The sequence below is a fragment of the Notolepis coatsorum genome, assembly GCF_963971535.1.
Source record: "Notolepis coatsorum genome assembly, chromosome: 13".
Classification (NCBI taxonomy): domain Eukaryota; kingdom Metazoa; phylum Chordata; class Actinopteri; order Aulopiformes; family Paralepididae; genus Notolepis; species Notolepis coatsorum.
The window spans coordinates 46,196,497-46,213,031 of NC_140177.1; the positions used below are offsets into that span (position 1 = coordinate 46,196,497).

General features: G+C 43.5%; 1 protein-coding gene across 1 annotated transcript in view; it reads left to right on the forward strand.

Moving 5' to 3' along the window:
* npc1 (Niemann-Pick disease, type C1) overlaps positions 1-11,252 on the forward strand; it is a 56,612-nt gene extending 45,360 nt beyond the window's left edge. Inside the window, exons 22-25 of the mRNA XM_084327507.1 lie at positions 858-1,089; positions 3,285-3,398; positions 5,934-6,096; positions 9,566-11,252. Coding sequence (XP_084183633.1) covers positions 858-1,089; positions 3,285-3,398; positions 5,934-6,096; positions 9,566-9,648 — 592 coding nt within the window. The 3' untranslated portion in view covers positions 9,649-11,252. The remainder of the gene's footprint in view (positions 1-857; positions 1,090-3,284; positions 3,399-5,933; positions 6,097-9,565) is intronic.
* Positions 11,253-16,535: the final 5,283 nt, after the last annotated feature.

Here is a 16,535-nt window from a genome sequence, read left to right on the forward strand (position 1 = left end):
ATAGATATTGTCACATTTTTGTATTGTGATTTATTGAATTTCGATATGTTGTCCCATCCCTACTCGTAGATATTCATGGCTGGTGGGCAGGTCAATGTCACAAACGGGAAATTTACTTGGAGTGAATGATCATGAATATCTATTATTAATGAGGTGGAAAATTCATGAATATTAATTGGGTACCCCAGACGAAGAACCATATATGCCAGTTTTTTAAGTTTTCAGAGGAACAATGTTTTCAAACTTTATTATCTTACAATGGTAAGTTTAGAGTGTTGCGTTCACTCATAGTCAAAGCCAGTCGAGGTTGAGTAGTTTCTTGTGATATATCACATTCACACTCAAGTGATTTAGATTAACTTCACCACTGAAAATACATGGGCTGTCCAAAAAAATTCACAACTGACTTATATGGTTCTTCAGTGCAAAGGTTTAAGTTATTTATAGATTTCTTTACCCATGGGCAGTGCACATTAATCAACATCTTCAGTTTCCACATCAATGTAAATGTTCCAGAAACAGCTAATGAGCTAGTTTTCATCTGTAGTCCCTACCTACCATGCATGTCTTTATGGTGTGGGAGGAAACCAGAGTAGCTGGAGGAAACCCATGCAAGGTTCAATTAATGACTCATGGTATGAACTAGGCACGTGTTGTACCTACTGGCACTAAGAACAGGGACGACAAATGTGGTAGCTTTCCAGTGTCTTGAAACGGGTCCCCTCTCTCGGCCCAACAGAGGCACACTGGTGGACCTTCCTCTTTTTAGATGCACCTCTGTGACCGGCAATGTCACTAACAGTATAAATCCCTATATATCCCTGTATATTTCACGTGTCCTCTCTCTCGCCCTGCAGTGTGTTCTACGTGTTCTACGAGCAGTACCTCACCATCGCCTACGACACGGCCCTGAACCTGAGCGTGTCGCTGGGCGCCATCTTCCTGGTGTCCACCGTGCTGCTGGGCTTCGAGGTGTGGTCCGCCGCGCTCGTCACGCTCACCATCGCCATGATCCTGGTCAACATGTTCGGCGTCATGTGGCTGTGGAGCATCAGCCTGAATGCCGTGTCGCTGGTCAACCTGGTCATGGTGAGGACGACAACATTCAGCCGGTCTGAAGACCACACCCCTTTCTTTATTGACTGACGGAAGTACTACAACGTTCATAAGACGACAATGGATAAAGAATCGTACCGTTTAGTTTCCAAATTACCTAAAGGATTTATAATACTTGTGTATTGGATACTTGTGCCCTAATGATAAGGATAAGCACTCAATCCAATCCCATTGACAGAAGAAAGTCTAACATGCCTATAGATACTTATGGGCCCATAACGGCCCACAAACGGCATTGCCAAGTTTGACAGACCCCTTTGATGTGAGCTTAGGTATTGACCATTATGCTACATACCCTACAATATGGCCCCTAATGGCCACCACAACCCAGCGTGTAGATAGATGGATGCTACATACCCTACCACACCACATGGCCCCTAATGGCCACCACAACCCAGCGTGTAGATGGATAGATGCTACATACCCTACCACATGGCCCTTAACACTTTCCGTGCCGGAGGTCGGGTGCCCCAGAACCCCCGTTGCGTGCCAGCGTCCACTTCAATGATAGAGCTCTCATATTTGCGAACGCATAAACTACATCTTAAATTATGGCTATGTGTATAATCTGGCCGTCGCTTATCAATGACTTGTTTGCAGTCAACATTGTCGAAACGGATTGTTTTTTAATCGGTTAATTTCCGTTTTATACCATTTTGAAAAACTCGTTTTTTGAAAGTTTCAGGAAAATATTAAAATTCTGTGATAAACGCCCTTTACTGGAATATTCTGGAATACACAAAAAACTGTCATTTTTCGGCCTATTTATGAATCGTTTTCAAATAAACGCTAGATTATCGATAGTATATGTGTACTTATGCACGCTATAGAAGCCGGCTGAAAAATCGATTATCTCATTTCCTGATCAGCACACACACACACACATGCACACACACACATAGGGCACACGTTGATATCTCTGTGAAAAAAGCTCTGATTATCCTAAGACTGATAAAATAGATTCCTTACCTCAGATCAGATGTTCTCCAAAAAGATGATTCCAATTCCTGATCGCCATTCCAAATATCGATCGCATTTATTGATCCAACACAGATTCCACGCTGTTCTGAGGCTCCAGAATGAATCCGATCGTCTCGGGTGACTTGCCTGAGAAGTAAAATGTGGAAGCAGGATTTTTTTTTCCCCCCATGCGTTTCATTCAATCCATTCCAAAGGGGTGCAGTACCACAGGGAGAGGCGATAGGGAGCAGTATTTTCCCAATGGAGCTCAGAGAGAGTTTGCAATGGTAACGTGAGGCTAGATTGATGAAATATGAATTCAAATCGCTAATAAAAAAAAACAAGATCTCTCGTCGTTGGCACTGAACGGTCAGCATGAACAAACTAGATATCTCGTTGTTGGCACTCAAAGTGTTAATGGCCACCACAACCCAGCGTGTAGATAGATAGATGCTACATACCCTACCACATGGCCCTTAACACTTTGAATGCCCATCACGAGATATCTCGGGTTATCAGCCCGCTGGTTGAATGCCCATCACGAGAATTATTTCCCCCCCCCGTGAAAACGAGGGCTTTTCAAAATGCTATAAAACTGAAATGAACCGATAAAAAAACAATCCGCTTCGACAATGTTGACTGGAAATGAGTCATTGATAAGCGACGGGCAGATTAGACACATAGCCATAATTTAAAACATAGATTAGGCGATATTAATGCTAACATTGAAGTGGATGGTGGGCATTCAAGCACTAAATGTGCGCCCCCTGCTGGGCACTGATAGTGTTAATGGCCACCACAACCCAGCGTGTAGATAGATAGATGCTACATACCCCATGGCCCCTAATGGCCACCACAACATGTAGATAGATAGCATATCACCAGGGTTATCATGTGGGCACCTCCCTTCACTGATAAGATGATAAATTGGTGTGTTGTGTACATTCACAGTTTGAAGACTGTAGAGGTTAAGTACCTTGGGACAATGTATCGTGTTCACACTGATTTGGGGATAAACTTCATGACTTTACAACTGCAAATACATGGGCTGTCCGACAACATGTCTACATGATATGGTTCTTCATCTGAATGGTTCAGAGAGCAGGAGGCAACAACTCTTCTCCTGTTCTACCTTTAAGCCCAACATTGTCCTGTTTCCTAGTAGTTCTCCAGTAGTAACTGGTTTCCTCTCCTCATCTGTGTCTCAGAGCTGTGGCATCTCGGTGGAGTTCTGCAGTCACATCGTACGAGCCTTCTCCGTCAGCGTGAAGAACAGCAGGGTGGAGCGGGCGGAGGAGGCGTTGGCCATCATGGGCAGCTCAGTAAGTCTTCAGTTAAAAGGGGACACTTGCCCAATTTAAGTACAAAGTGAAGTACAAGTACTCTACCACTGGGTAGTGGAATGTTGCTGTATCACCTCAGGAAACACATCAACATTTCATATGCTTCCAGTTTTATGGTACAGGCAATAAAGAAAAGGTGTCCAAAAACAACAGCCGTGGTGGCTGCACGTCTTAAAGGACCAGACCAGTCTAAACTTCTCACCGTTACCAGAGGTTGTTGTGTTCCTAGGTGTATGAAGTGTGTGTTTTGGTACAGCCTACCTTTCACACTGCTGTTGGTGTTGAAAAGGTATTTACTGCATTACTTTACTACAAGCTGAAGCTATTAACATTTGCACAGCACCCGGAACCCAACTGAATGTGGAAGTTTGACGCGTGGCGTGGGGCTTCTTTTTTTAAATTATTATTATAATCTTTTCTCCCAACCCCCAATTTAGTCGTTATGCCAATTCCCTTCCTGGTCGTTGCGCACTTACCCCTTACCGTCGGTCTGGGAGGGTGAAGACTACCACACGCTTCCTCCGACACATGTGGAGTCAACCAACCGTTTCTTTTCACCTGACAGCGAGGACTCTCACTGGGGGAGTGTAACGCGTGGGAGGATCACACTACCTCCCCCAGTTCCCTTCCTTGCTGAGCAGGCGCCCCGACCGACCTGTAGGAGTCGCTGTTTACAACGACCAGGATACATACCCCACCGGCTTCCCACCCGCTAACACTGCCAATTGTGTTTAGTATGGACGACCGACCAAGCCGGAGGTACCGCTGACAGCTGGATTCGATCCCAGTGTCTCTGCGGTGGTAGGCAGGCGCTTAGTCCGCTGCGCTACCCAGCCGCCACGACGCGTGGGGCTTCTAATAAGAGTGTAGCGAGACTAAAACGGTACAGTGGTTTTCAGAAGGCTGAGTAACATGCCTAGCAACCTTCAAAACAACTGGAGTCTCGTGGAGTATGTTCCACCCTCAACATCAGTAGCATTTAGATAAGCTGATATCAACAAAGAAAACACTGTATACACCAAGAAATCTAAATGGATTAAAAGATGGGATCTCTGTTAATGGTGAGGAATCTAATTATGTTCATGTTTATTTAAGGATCCCCATTAGAAGGACCTAGGTGTGTCTCGTCTTCCTGGGATCCTGAACATAGAAATACAATACATTAAAATGCATACATACATGAAATATATATATATATATACTAGGGCTGACCCCTATTAGTCGAATAGTCGACTAATCGATCGAAAGGAGCCGTAGTCGACTGCCAACCTCTTAGTCGAATGCAAAAAAATATATACCGGTATATATTATACTTTTTTTTTTAATTTTTTTTTTTTTTTTGTATTTCCAAAATAAAAGAGGCCTAGAAGCGTGGCTAACGCTAATGGCACGCATACCAGAGGTTAACTGCCTAAGAAAACAGGCACAGAGGCACTGAAAGAGGATTTCACCCATCTAATGAACACACTAGACTAGACAAATATCAAGATGTATCCATCAGTGGACCAATTGCATGCTTTTGCAGAGGACAAGAAGCCTTCCGTTGACTCCTTCAGACATTAAGCACCCCCCACAGCCCAAATGGAATGATAAAAAAAAAGAAATAATAATAAATTATACTTTTTTTTCATGGTCGACTAATAGTCGACTATCTGCTAATTTCGGCCAATCAAAGTCGACTATCCAAATCCTTAGTCTGGGACAGCCCTAATATATACACATAACTACATACATATATATATATATATATATATATATATATATAAACACATATAGAGTTGTATTCATACTTACATTTTAAAATATTATTTAGGTCAGTTTGAGATTGTAGTATGTTGCAATTCAGCCGAGCGCTTATGTCTCTCTCTCTCTCTCTCTCTCTCTCTCTCTCCCTCGACAGCAGCCACTTAGTTAAGGTGGTATTGAGAGGGCATATTATATCTTATCATAAGATATAATGTGCCCTCTCAGTACCACCTTAAGGCTCTCTTCACTTCTCACAGTCAAGAAGAGCACTCGCAAATATCACTGTCACAACCTGCTGCAAAATATCATTGCGCACGCTCGCCCGTATTCCGATCTGTGCAATAATATTCACGGGGTATGTCTTGTCATGCGAAACAAGTTCCCAATGCATTGTCCCATGGAATGCTCTCCTCTTGTGCTTGGGAATTAAACAAGATTGTAGTGTGAAAGCAGGCCAGAGGGGGGGGGATATCGCTCTCGAGGACGGAGCAAGGACGGAGCGAGGACTGAGTGGACCAACCGTTCCTAATGAGAAAACGCCCTAAGACCTCTGCAGTTGGTACATACTGAATCTAAACCTATTGTATTGATGTGGTTGATGAGTAGCTGCTCCACAGGTTTTCAGCTGCTGTCGTTCCTCCCAGTGACGCAGTCGGGCCATTCGCCTGTGTTAGTTGTTGCATAACAATACCACAACACCGGGAGTAAAGGAGAGCCGGCTTGTCATCCTGCGAGTCAAACCAACACCCTGTTGTTCCTTGTCTGCAGGTATTCAGTGGAATCACGTTGACTAAGTTTGGAGGCATCCTGATCCTGGCCCTGTCCAAGTCCCAGATCTTCCAGATCTTCTACTTCCGAATGTACCTGGCCATCGTGCTTCTGGGCGCCACGCACGGCCTCATCTTCCTCCCTGTGCTGCTCAGCTATATAGGTCAGTGGGGACGTCTCACACGATGACGGTGGGATGGGCGTAGAGAATGCTAGAATATGCATTCTGGTGCAGGTCACTTGGGACCAATTATGGAAATCCTTTTTATATGGGAATTATGAAACATGGAAAATAGCGTCGGTACCAGAGATGGTCTATATTGATTGATTGATTGAAAACTTTATTAACAGATTGCAGAATGGGTACAATACAGTACAGCTTAATACTAACAACTGCTAAGAGGATGAAGACCAGAAAAGACGTTTGTCTTGTTTACATAAGGGTCCTCCATTTTCAATTCATCAAGACATTTATGACATACAAGTACAAGACATACAAATATACAGTACTGTGTAAGAAAAAGATATCATAAAAAAATATAACGAGGAGACGGAGCCCTGCAGTACTGTCTGTGGGCGAAATCTGTAACACTAGAAAACAAACGCATTCGGAGAAAGTAATTAAATGTGAGTAAAACTGTCATTTACTGCAGCTGGAGGTGAAATGTGAGTTTTAAAGTTTTTTTTTTTATTAATCATGATCTCTGCTAAAAGGCTGGGAATCGTGCATGAAATGTTTGCCATTGTAACCAAGGACGTTGGACTAAACCATTGGATTGTGCATGCGTACAAAATGGTCCCAAGTGGAGAAAATTATTTCTCTATTGCAGAATTGTCCTTTTTGTCCAAATGAACCATTCTGTGTTGTCAGTCATTTGCCCATGATATGAAAGAGTCCCTGTTATGAAGATGACTGCAGAGTGAACTGACTTCTAAACCCATTTTGTTAGCAGGGTATTATCATTTTGTACATGATCTCACACACATCTACAAACTCTTCCATCAGTTTTGCACACATTCATTTAGATTGGGATGTCCGATATTATTGGCCTACCGATATTATCGGCCGATATTGGCATTAAAATGTAATATCGGTATCTGTTTAAAAAATATATATATATATTCTTTTTCTTTTTACATATAGTTAACCTTTATTTACCCAGGCAAGCAAGTAAGAACAAATTCTTATTTTATTTATTGTGAAAAGTATGCATAATGTTGTGTTTTTGGGGGGGGGGGAAACCCTGCATATAATATCGTTATCGGTTGATATCGGTATCGGAAATTAAGAGTTGGACAATATCGGTATATCGGATATCGGTAAAAAAGCCAACATCGAACATCCCTAATTTAGAGTTATTGGGAGAAAATGAGTTTGAATATGGCCACCAGTGATCAGGGATATTGAATCCTTGTGTGTTGTTAATTACAGCTCCATGAAATGACGTAGATGAAAAAATAGCAATACCTTGTCTTATAGGGACTGCAACCTTATAATTTCATTGAGCTGTAATTAACACAACACAAGGATTCAATGTTCCCTACGACATCACTGGTGGGTTCCCTCACAGGCTGCTTTCTCACGAGCTGCACCCCGACTCTGGAACACTCTCCCTCAGACCATCAGAGACTCTCCCTCACTCTCCACCTTCAAATCCAGATTCAAAACCCACTTGTTCTCCCAAGCATTCAACCTTCCCTGCCCATAACCCCCCTCCTTCAACCCACCACCTCCCTTTCCCCTTCCCTGCGTTCCCTCCATAGGCGTAACTAAGGGGGGGGGGGGGTCCACGGGAAATGTACCCCGCATGATTTCAGAATGCAGAATTTGTCCCCCCCACGTTTTTACTGTCCAAAGATAATACATGGATAATAAACGGACACGCGACGCGGCGACCAGGAGCACACATGGAAAATTGCTGATTGTCTCTGAGCTGAGTCTCTGACTACCTGTCCTGACTGAGCTATTATTATGCAAAGATAAGTAGATGGGGGTCGCATTCTTGCCCTGCACGGGCCAAGTACCCACTCGCTACAGTACTCGTCTTTGCATAATAATAGCTCGGGTCGTCACTCAGCCGAGGTGTGTTCAAATACGTCATCACATACACGGTATAAACAGAGATAAGCAAACTAAGTTTTGCTACGCTGGCGCCTCCTAGAGCTAAACCAGCATAATATATAACTGAGCCATATCAGCCCAATCCAAAAGAAATACCAGGTCAAAAACTAACAAAACGCTACGTTTCCAAGAGAAATGGTTTAAAGCATTTTCTTGGATTCACTACAGTCATACACACAGTGGAGTCCTGTGCTTTTATTGTGCAAAAGCATTTCAACTACCCTGGCGAAATACAATGATCCAGCATTTGTTTCTGCTGGATTCAGAAACTGGAAAAAGGCTGTGGAGAGATTTTAGAGTAGTGTTTCTCAGGAACATAGCATGTCTTTTTTTTATCATGCATATCATCATTTTTTTTCATCATCATTTATTATAAAAATGTCTGTCTATAGGGCGGCTACGTGGTGTAGTGGGCAAGGCGCTCGCCACGAATGCTGGAGACGCTGGGCTCGCCTGTTCGAGCCCAGCGCTCCACATTGCTTTCAGTTTAGCTGGTCGTTCATACTAATACACATTGGCCATATTAGGGGGTGGGAAACTGATGGGTGGGGATCGGGCGTTGTGGACAGCGACTCCTACAGGTCGGTTGGTGCGCCTGCGCAGTAGAATCAGGAAGTGTCGGGGGCAGCGTGAGCCTCCCACGCGTTACTCCTCGCCACTGAGAGATCGAGCTGCGCAGGTGAAAAGATGCGACTGCTGTTACCTCAAGTACCGGAGGGGACTTGTGCTATGTATGACTTAGTCCACATTGCAGCCGGCTTGTGGGAGGCAAGAAACAGCGTTCGTGACAGGGGAGGGTTTAATTGGATGATATGAAATTGCGATGGGAGAAAAATATAGAAAAATGGGAGAAAAAGTGGATAAAAAAAAATAAAAATGTCTGTCTATTTTATTATTGTATTTTGCACAATCAATGCGGGCATGACCACTCTAGGTACGGTATTACTGTGTTCATAATTGCTAATTGAAGCACCATATAATAAATGTTATTTCACCATAAACCTTTCAAATCTGTATAACAAAATACAGAATACTTTGAAATGCTTGTTTCTGTATGAGCTCAGTGTGTCGTTTACATGGAGAAATGGCGCCACCGCCTGGGAAAATGCGGTATTGCACACCTGGTATTCGTCACTCACCACGCCCCCAAATCTGTCCCCTGCACCAATATCAATAGAGTTACGCCACTGGTTCCCTCCTCTCCTGCCCCTCCCCTCGGTCTTTCGTACTTACTTCCCTGATTGTCTCCCCTACTGGCTTCTGTATCTGTTGTTTGTTACTCGTGGTTTACATTTTTTTTTTATGTTTTTTTTTATGTTCTTGTGTATTCATATTGTTCCCCGTTTCCCTGTGGTTCTATGTTTTCTTTGTTCTTTGTTTTTGCCTATTGTCAGCGACTTTGGGTCTTTGAAAAGCGCTATACAAAATAAATGTATTATTATTATTATCCACAGTGATGCGTCTTATATCTCACTTCTGACTCTTTTATTTGTGCTTCTTCTTCTCTCAGGTCCCTCGGTGAACAAAGCCAAGGTTTTCGCAGCCAACAAGCGATATGCCGGTACAGAGAGGGAGCGACTCCTTAACTACTAGCGAGCTGTGTTTTTATTTTGGACACAGCGAACAGTGAACTAACAAATCGTCTGGGCAGACTGTGTGTGTGTGTGTGTGTGAGTGAGTGAGTGTGTGTGTCAACGCAGTTGCATTACTGACATGCTCATCGTCATTGCCGCTACTATGCAGGGACCTAAACTCAGGAATCCACGGGGAGTCGAGAGTATCCGAGGCCTTCTTCCAGCCTTCCACTCGTGTTGTCTTCCTGATAGACTTCGGTTAGACTTTGGACAGCCCCCCCCCCCCCCCCCCCCAGGGTCAACTCTGACTTGAGTCAGAGTCCGAGTTGCCCCCCAACGCACGCTACAGGTCAACAGATAAATGAAGAAACGGTGTGGAAGCAGAGAGACGCCCTCGGACCCAGTTTACCGACACGGACTGTCAGCTCCATTATGCTATTTGTTATTTTCATCGTGGGAATCTTAAAAGGGGAACGATTGTCTGGAACAGCCAGTGTTTTTATATATTTACCTTTTTGTGTATACAAAACCTAGAATGTGTAAAGAAGAATGATGTATATGCAAACATTTACTAATGTGGCAGTTTTTTTTTAGAAGTATTTGATACGACAAATAATTGATGGACTGTTTTACCGCGCACACTGTAATGTAACTAGTGAACAATGATGACGATAATGGTGGCGGCGATTATGATTCAAGCTAGATTTGAGTTGTACGTCAGACATTTCGGTTACTGAATTGAACACTTCACTTGTTGGAACAGGGGTGGTGGGTGAAAAGCAGGATTACAAGGTTTTCCAAATAACTGTAAATAGCAGATCTATTTTTTGTTCAGAATGTTGTGGTGAGATAACCAGCTAACTTTATGATCCTGCGTCTTAAAAACACCTCCCTCCTGGATAGCGTTCAAGTCCCAGATAGTTGCCGGATCCTGAGGGCCGGCCTACAATAGCGAATGTCCCCAACTGACTGGCGATCGGGCGTGGGCGTGTGTTTAGTGTCTGTGGACCGGTCCGGCACAGAGAGGCACCTGGGTTTTCAATCGTAATCCTATGGTTGTGCTGTGAGGAGGACGTGTGATAACCAGACACACTGGTGAGTTACATTATTATGTCCTCTTCACAACACAACCATAGGGTTGATGTTGAAAGTCGGCGAAGTGCCCCTTTAACAAGTCTTCGTTTTGTGTGGCTGTGTGTTTCTATCTTAACTCTGCTGGGAACTCTAGTAGGGGGCCGTACCAATCCTTTTGTTACATTACACTAACATTGGCTTTATTTCCATTGTTTTTATTACAAATCTTTTGCTCACAAGAAAAGCACACTGACCAAGTTGTGAAACGGGTGTGAAAAAGTAAAGGTTATGGACCACAAAAATTATATTTAAAATTAAAGAAAAATTACTTTTGCTTGTTGACAATGCTGCTCGTTAGCGTGGGTGAATAATTCTGTTAATCTCAAAGCACACACACCTGTATAAAAATCTTTTTTTAAACCATTTTAATGTGTGAAGGTTGGTTTTCACTGAAGTGTGTACTTGCTCGCTATTTGTATTTCACAAACTACACCACTATGAATTTGCAGTCTTTTTTTTTGGACCAAATATACCACCTATACTAACATGTACATGTTTGTTGGTCTGATTTGTTCCACATCACATAGTAAATAATTTTGTAGAAGTGCGATTCGAGTCTAAACCACATCTGGTCTGTTTGTGTTTCCCCCCAAATGGACCACAGGGTGGCGCCAGTAACCACTTCACCTGCACCGTGACAAGGTTCTGGTGGGCTGGAGTGACCTCATTTTCTATGTGTCCGTTAAGACTGATGACTGTGCAATATTTGTATGCCGCGGATGAAGGAGATACGACGATATTCCATTGACCCAAGTTAACGGTTCATTGTCGTGTGGACAGTAGGATTTGGGGTGGGCTGTTAAAAAAAATAGAATGTAAATCATCCATTTGGGGATTTTTCTACCAAATGTGACACTCTGGTCATCAATCATTAATATAAACCGTTCTTTTGCCAACACCGTGGTGTCAGTTCCTCCCGGCATGTGTCCCCCTGTTGGCTGTTTGTCCAACCTTGTGGACATGTACCTCCATCTCATGACTTATTAATCTCTCTCTCTCCCTCTCTGAGAGCTGGGGCTGTCCTTTTGAATCTGGTAGAGGGATTGAAATATTTATTTACCTTGGCTGGACGGGTGCCTTGTGTCTTTTACTGCGGAAGATACCCGTTACGTGGGGCAGGAACGGGGAGGGTTATGTAAGATATGTGAGGCTCACCTCCCCAACCTGACCTGTCTCTGTATCATACAGTGTACAGGACACACACACACACACATCCCTCAATTATGGTTGACTATTGAAACATTTAACTGTAGGGGGTAGAAAAGTATGTGCAGGAGGAAGGAACTAAAGTGGAACATGATCTCTGCAGCCAAAAGCAAACTGTAATAAAAACAAAATGGATTACTTACTGGTCAGACAAAGACTCAAAGCCAACATGAGTGTAGAGAACCCTTTAGGAACATGGTTCATATTCACTGTCAATATTATACCCTGTTATGAACATCCTGAGGTAATTGTGCAACGTTTTGCCCTTGTGTTTGTTTTTGTTTATTTACACATAAAAACAATTACATATATAATACAATACAGGGACGTGCACAGGACTTTAGAGGGGCAGGTGCTCAAAGGCTGAAAAGGGCACTACACTTGTGTGTATATTAACCTAGCGTGCAAGCGTGATTTTTAAGGGCCCTTTTCTGGCGGGGGCCCCCTTTTTATGCTTTTTGGGGGGTTTTGGTGATCAAATATTGAATATTGAACTATAATAATCAGTGCAGGAGCTCACTTATCCTTGAAAGACACTTTTATCACTGACTTAAAAGGCCCATACATCTCCATAAATGTTCAGGGGGAGGGAATAAGTGCTTACCCTACAGACCCCAAGAAGTGCTGTATATTCTGTATTGTTTAATATAAATGCATTTTTTATTCCAATCCCGATTTGTATTTGAGATTCCCAAATCCCATCGGACTTGACTTCTTCGTGTCCCTCAATGAGTGTAATACCAGCATTCAACTGTATGCGCCACAGCGGTTTCTATCATCATCATCATCACCACCCACGCTATGCATAAAATATATAGGTCCGCGGAGAGGCACGCTGAGGAGGCTGTGCAAACTGCAATGGAATATGGGGCATCTCTCTCTTTACCAAATATTTTGATTCTATCCTGACATTTTTCAGTTGGAAGGGCAGTCTATATGCGTAACGGTAAAAATGTTTTTTTTTTTTTTTTTTTTATGACACTTTTTTGATGAGGCTCAAAAAGGCAGGTGTTCAAGCACCCCTTGGCCTCTATGTGTGCACGTGCCTGATACAATACAATCCACAAACGGATGTGTAGGAGAATTGCCTAAACCCCTCTAGGCCGGGGCTTGCATGTGGCATTCACCAGGAAGCAAAATACATTGATATTACATCAACATAAAAGGGACACAATTGACCATATTCACACTGGCCATTTTGCTCTTATATCATGCTCAGGATTGGATTCCTTTCCACTCTGTCCCACCACATAAGAGCAAAATGGCAGCTGTGTGATTTTCTACTTGATCATCACCATCAAAATACCATACAAATTATATATATATATATTTGGGGGAGAAAAAACATCTGAAAACCAAACCAAAGCTAAACTGAAACTGCTGTCAAAATAAATCCAAATAATGAATGCAAATCAACAATTGCGTAGAACCCTGACACTCTCACACACACGCACACACACTTATACAGTATATACTGTACATGCAGTGGCTTTTGATTAGGTTTGTGTTACTATTGCCATTGTTGGTACTCAATAGCCATGTCTATAAACATAACATCACAGCAGCAGATATACTGTACCAGAGTTGGTGTTTGGCGAATGTTATGAATAAGGCTTTGGATACGGACTAAATGTAAGCACCAATAAGAATGAATTCAGATGTGAGCAGGTTATTGTGAAAGTAGTTCCGCAGTATATACTAGTCAGATTGGCAGAGTTCCGACTAGGGCTCCCTTCCTGTGTCAGGCCTGCCTGACCTTGTATTATCAGCCCCTAGAATTACATTTGTTGTTTCCTATAACAGGATTTGTGAGGACATCGTTCATTGCAGTAATGAAAATAAACAAGTACTGATTTATCTTGTAAAATCTCCCTTCCAATAATGCTGGATTATAATGTTACTCAGAAATGTAATGACTCCAAATTAAAGGGGCACTTCACAAAAAAACTAAACAATGATGATTTATTTTCCACATAATCTCACACACATCCAAAAACTAACAGTTTTGCACACATTCACACCAGTGATGTCATCGGGGACATGGAATCCTTGTGTTAATTACAGCCCCATGAAATTATAAGGTAGCAATAAGACAAGATATTGTCATTTCTTCACCTACATCATTTCATGGAGCTGCAATTAACACAACACAAGGATTCAATGTCCCTGATGACATCACTGGTGGCCCATATTCAAATTAATATACTCTGTCAAACTAAATGAATGTGTGCAAAACAGTTTTGAGTTTTTGTATATGTGTGAGATTATGTGCAAAATTAAAAGGGACATGTACTGCTATTCCTAGCACTATTTGGGCAACTTTACACAATTCCTGTTAGTCTATTGAAGACATCTGTAAGGTTTTTTTTCCAAAAAATGCATTGTTTTATATTTCTAATCAAGTACTCAAAACCATCATTTTCCAGCTTCAAGATTTCAGGCTGTTATGGCCTGGCTCCGCCCATAAGCACTTTGAGTGACAGTCTGCGACTGGTAGACAGAGAGAGATAGAGAGAGAGAGGGGGGGGGGGTGCGAGAGAGAGAAAAAAAAAAGACAGGCCGTCTCTTCCTTCCGTTTTTTCTCTCCCTGCGGCAGCTTGTGTGGGGGGGGGGCCTCCCTTCCTCCCCTCTCCTGTGTGGCGCGGCAGGTCCCCCCCCCCCAAGTGCTCCCTCCCTCTCTCTCTCTGTCTCCCTCTCTCTCTCTCTGTCTCTCCCTCTCTCTCTCCATCTCTATCTCTCTCTCTTTCTCTCCCTCCAGAGTATGCAGAGGTGTCGGGTTTCACTGCCTCGCAGTATGAGGACGTTGTTTTTCCACTCGCTGTCTAGTCTGCGTGTATCGTCTAGGTAGATTGTGGGCGGGCATTAGCTACAACCACAGAGCCAATCACATCACTGTCTTCTACCCAGAGCCTGAATGACATGATCAGGATGGACTAATTTACTGGAGCAGGAAATTATCTGAGCTGAATCAGAGCAATCCGCCAATATGGTATTTAGACACTAAAACACATTGATACTAACTCCTATTACTATAATACAATGCTCGAGACTGAAAAATGACATTTATAGTACATGTACCCTTTAAATCAGCATTTATTTTGTGAAATGCCCCTTTAAAATGGCTTCTCTCATTTAGAGCAGTCATCTTGAGAGGGAGAATGTTTTCTAGTAGGTACACTTTATCGCACATACGAGCCCCCCCCCCCCCCCCCCCAATACCCAATACGCTTCCAAAAAGGGCATTCAGACGACCCCCCTAGGTGGTGCTGTTTGGTATTCCGAGCGCTCTGCGTCAACACACGTCCGCCTCTAGTACACACTATTCAATCAACAGCCTTTTATCAATTCGCCCTCTAATAATTCATATAGTTATTAGATCTCTCGTTGTTTACTCTCACTGTTGTGTCCTTTGGGTTCACTTCTCGGTCAAACCACCTTATTATCCGCTTGAATGTTTATTTATTTATTATATATTTTTTAAGGTCCATCAATAAATAAGCACAGGAGGCCTGTTTTGCGTCACTGGTTTTCCGTTACAAGTGGGTTCAGTTGTCTCCATAATAGACTCTTAGGGGTGGAACAAAGAGATTAGATAGCGTCTCAAACACGAAGAGGATCAGATTCACATGTCCACCTGCAGTGCTTTAGCCTCCTTGCAAAGGGTGTAAAATTAAACACTCACCAGATTGCTCTTACCTTAAAAAGGCATTGTGTGGAGCAGGGTTGTGGACTATCTGACGGGCAGACCACAGTACGTGCGCCTACGGAGCGGTGTGTCAGACAGACTGGTCAGCAACACCGGGGCCCCGCAGGGGACAGTCCTCTCTCCCTTCCTCTTCACTGTCTACACCAACGACTTCCACTATCGGTCAGAGTCCTGCCACCTTCAGAAGTTTTCTGATGACTCTGCAATAGTGGGATATATAAAAGACGGTGACGAGAACTGGGAACCGGGAACTGGTAGTGGACTTCGTCACATGGTGCGATAAAAACCACCTGCAGCTAAATGTGGCGAAGACCAAGGAACTGGTTGTGGAGCTGGGGAGGAGGAGGAGTGCACCTGTGACCCCCGTTTCCATCAGGGGAGTTGATGTGGACATGGTTGAGGTGTACAAATACCTCGGTGTGCACATCGACAACAAACTGAACGGGTCAAAACATGCAGAGGCACTGTACAAGAAGGGCCAGAGCCGACTCTACTTCCTCAGAAGGCTGAGATCCTTCAATGTCTGTACAAGGATGTTGAGGATGTTCTATGAGTCGGTGGTGGCGGGCGCCTTCTTGTATGCTGTGACCTGCTGGGGCAGCGGACTGAGAGCAGGGGACACAACCAGGCTGGATAAGCTGGTCAGGAAGGCCAGCAGCGTGGTTGGGGTGGAGCTGGACTCTCTAGCGAGGGTGGCGGAGAGGAGGAGCCTTGCTAAGCTCCAGGCCATCAGGGAAAACCCCACCCACCCACTATACACAGACTTGGCTGACAGGAGGAGCATGTTCAGTGCTAGGCTCACTCTACCCAAATGCAGCACTGAACGGCACAGGAAGTCCTTCATTCCAACAGCCATCAGA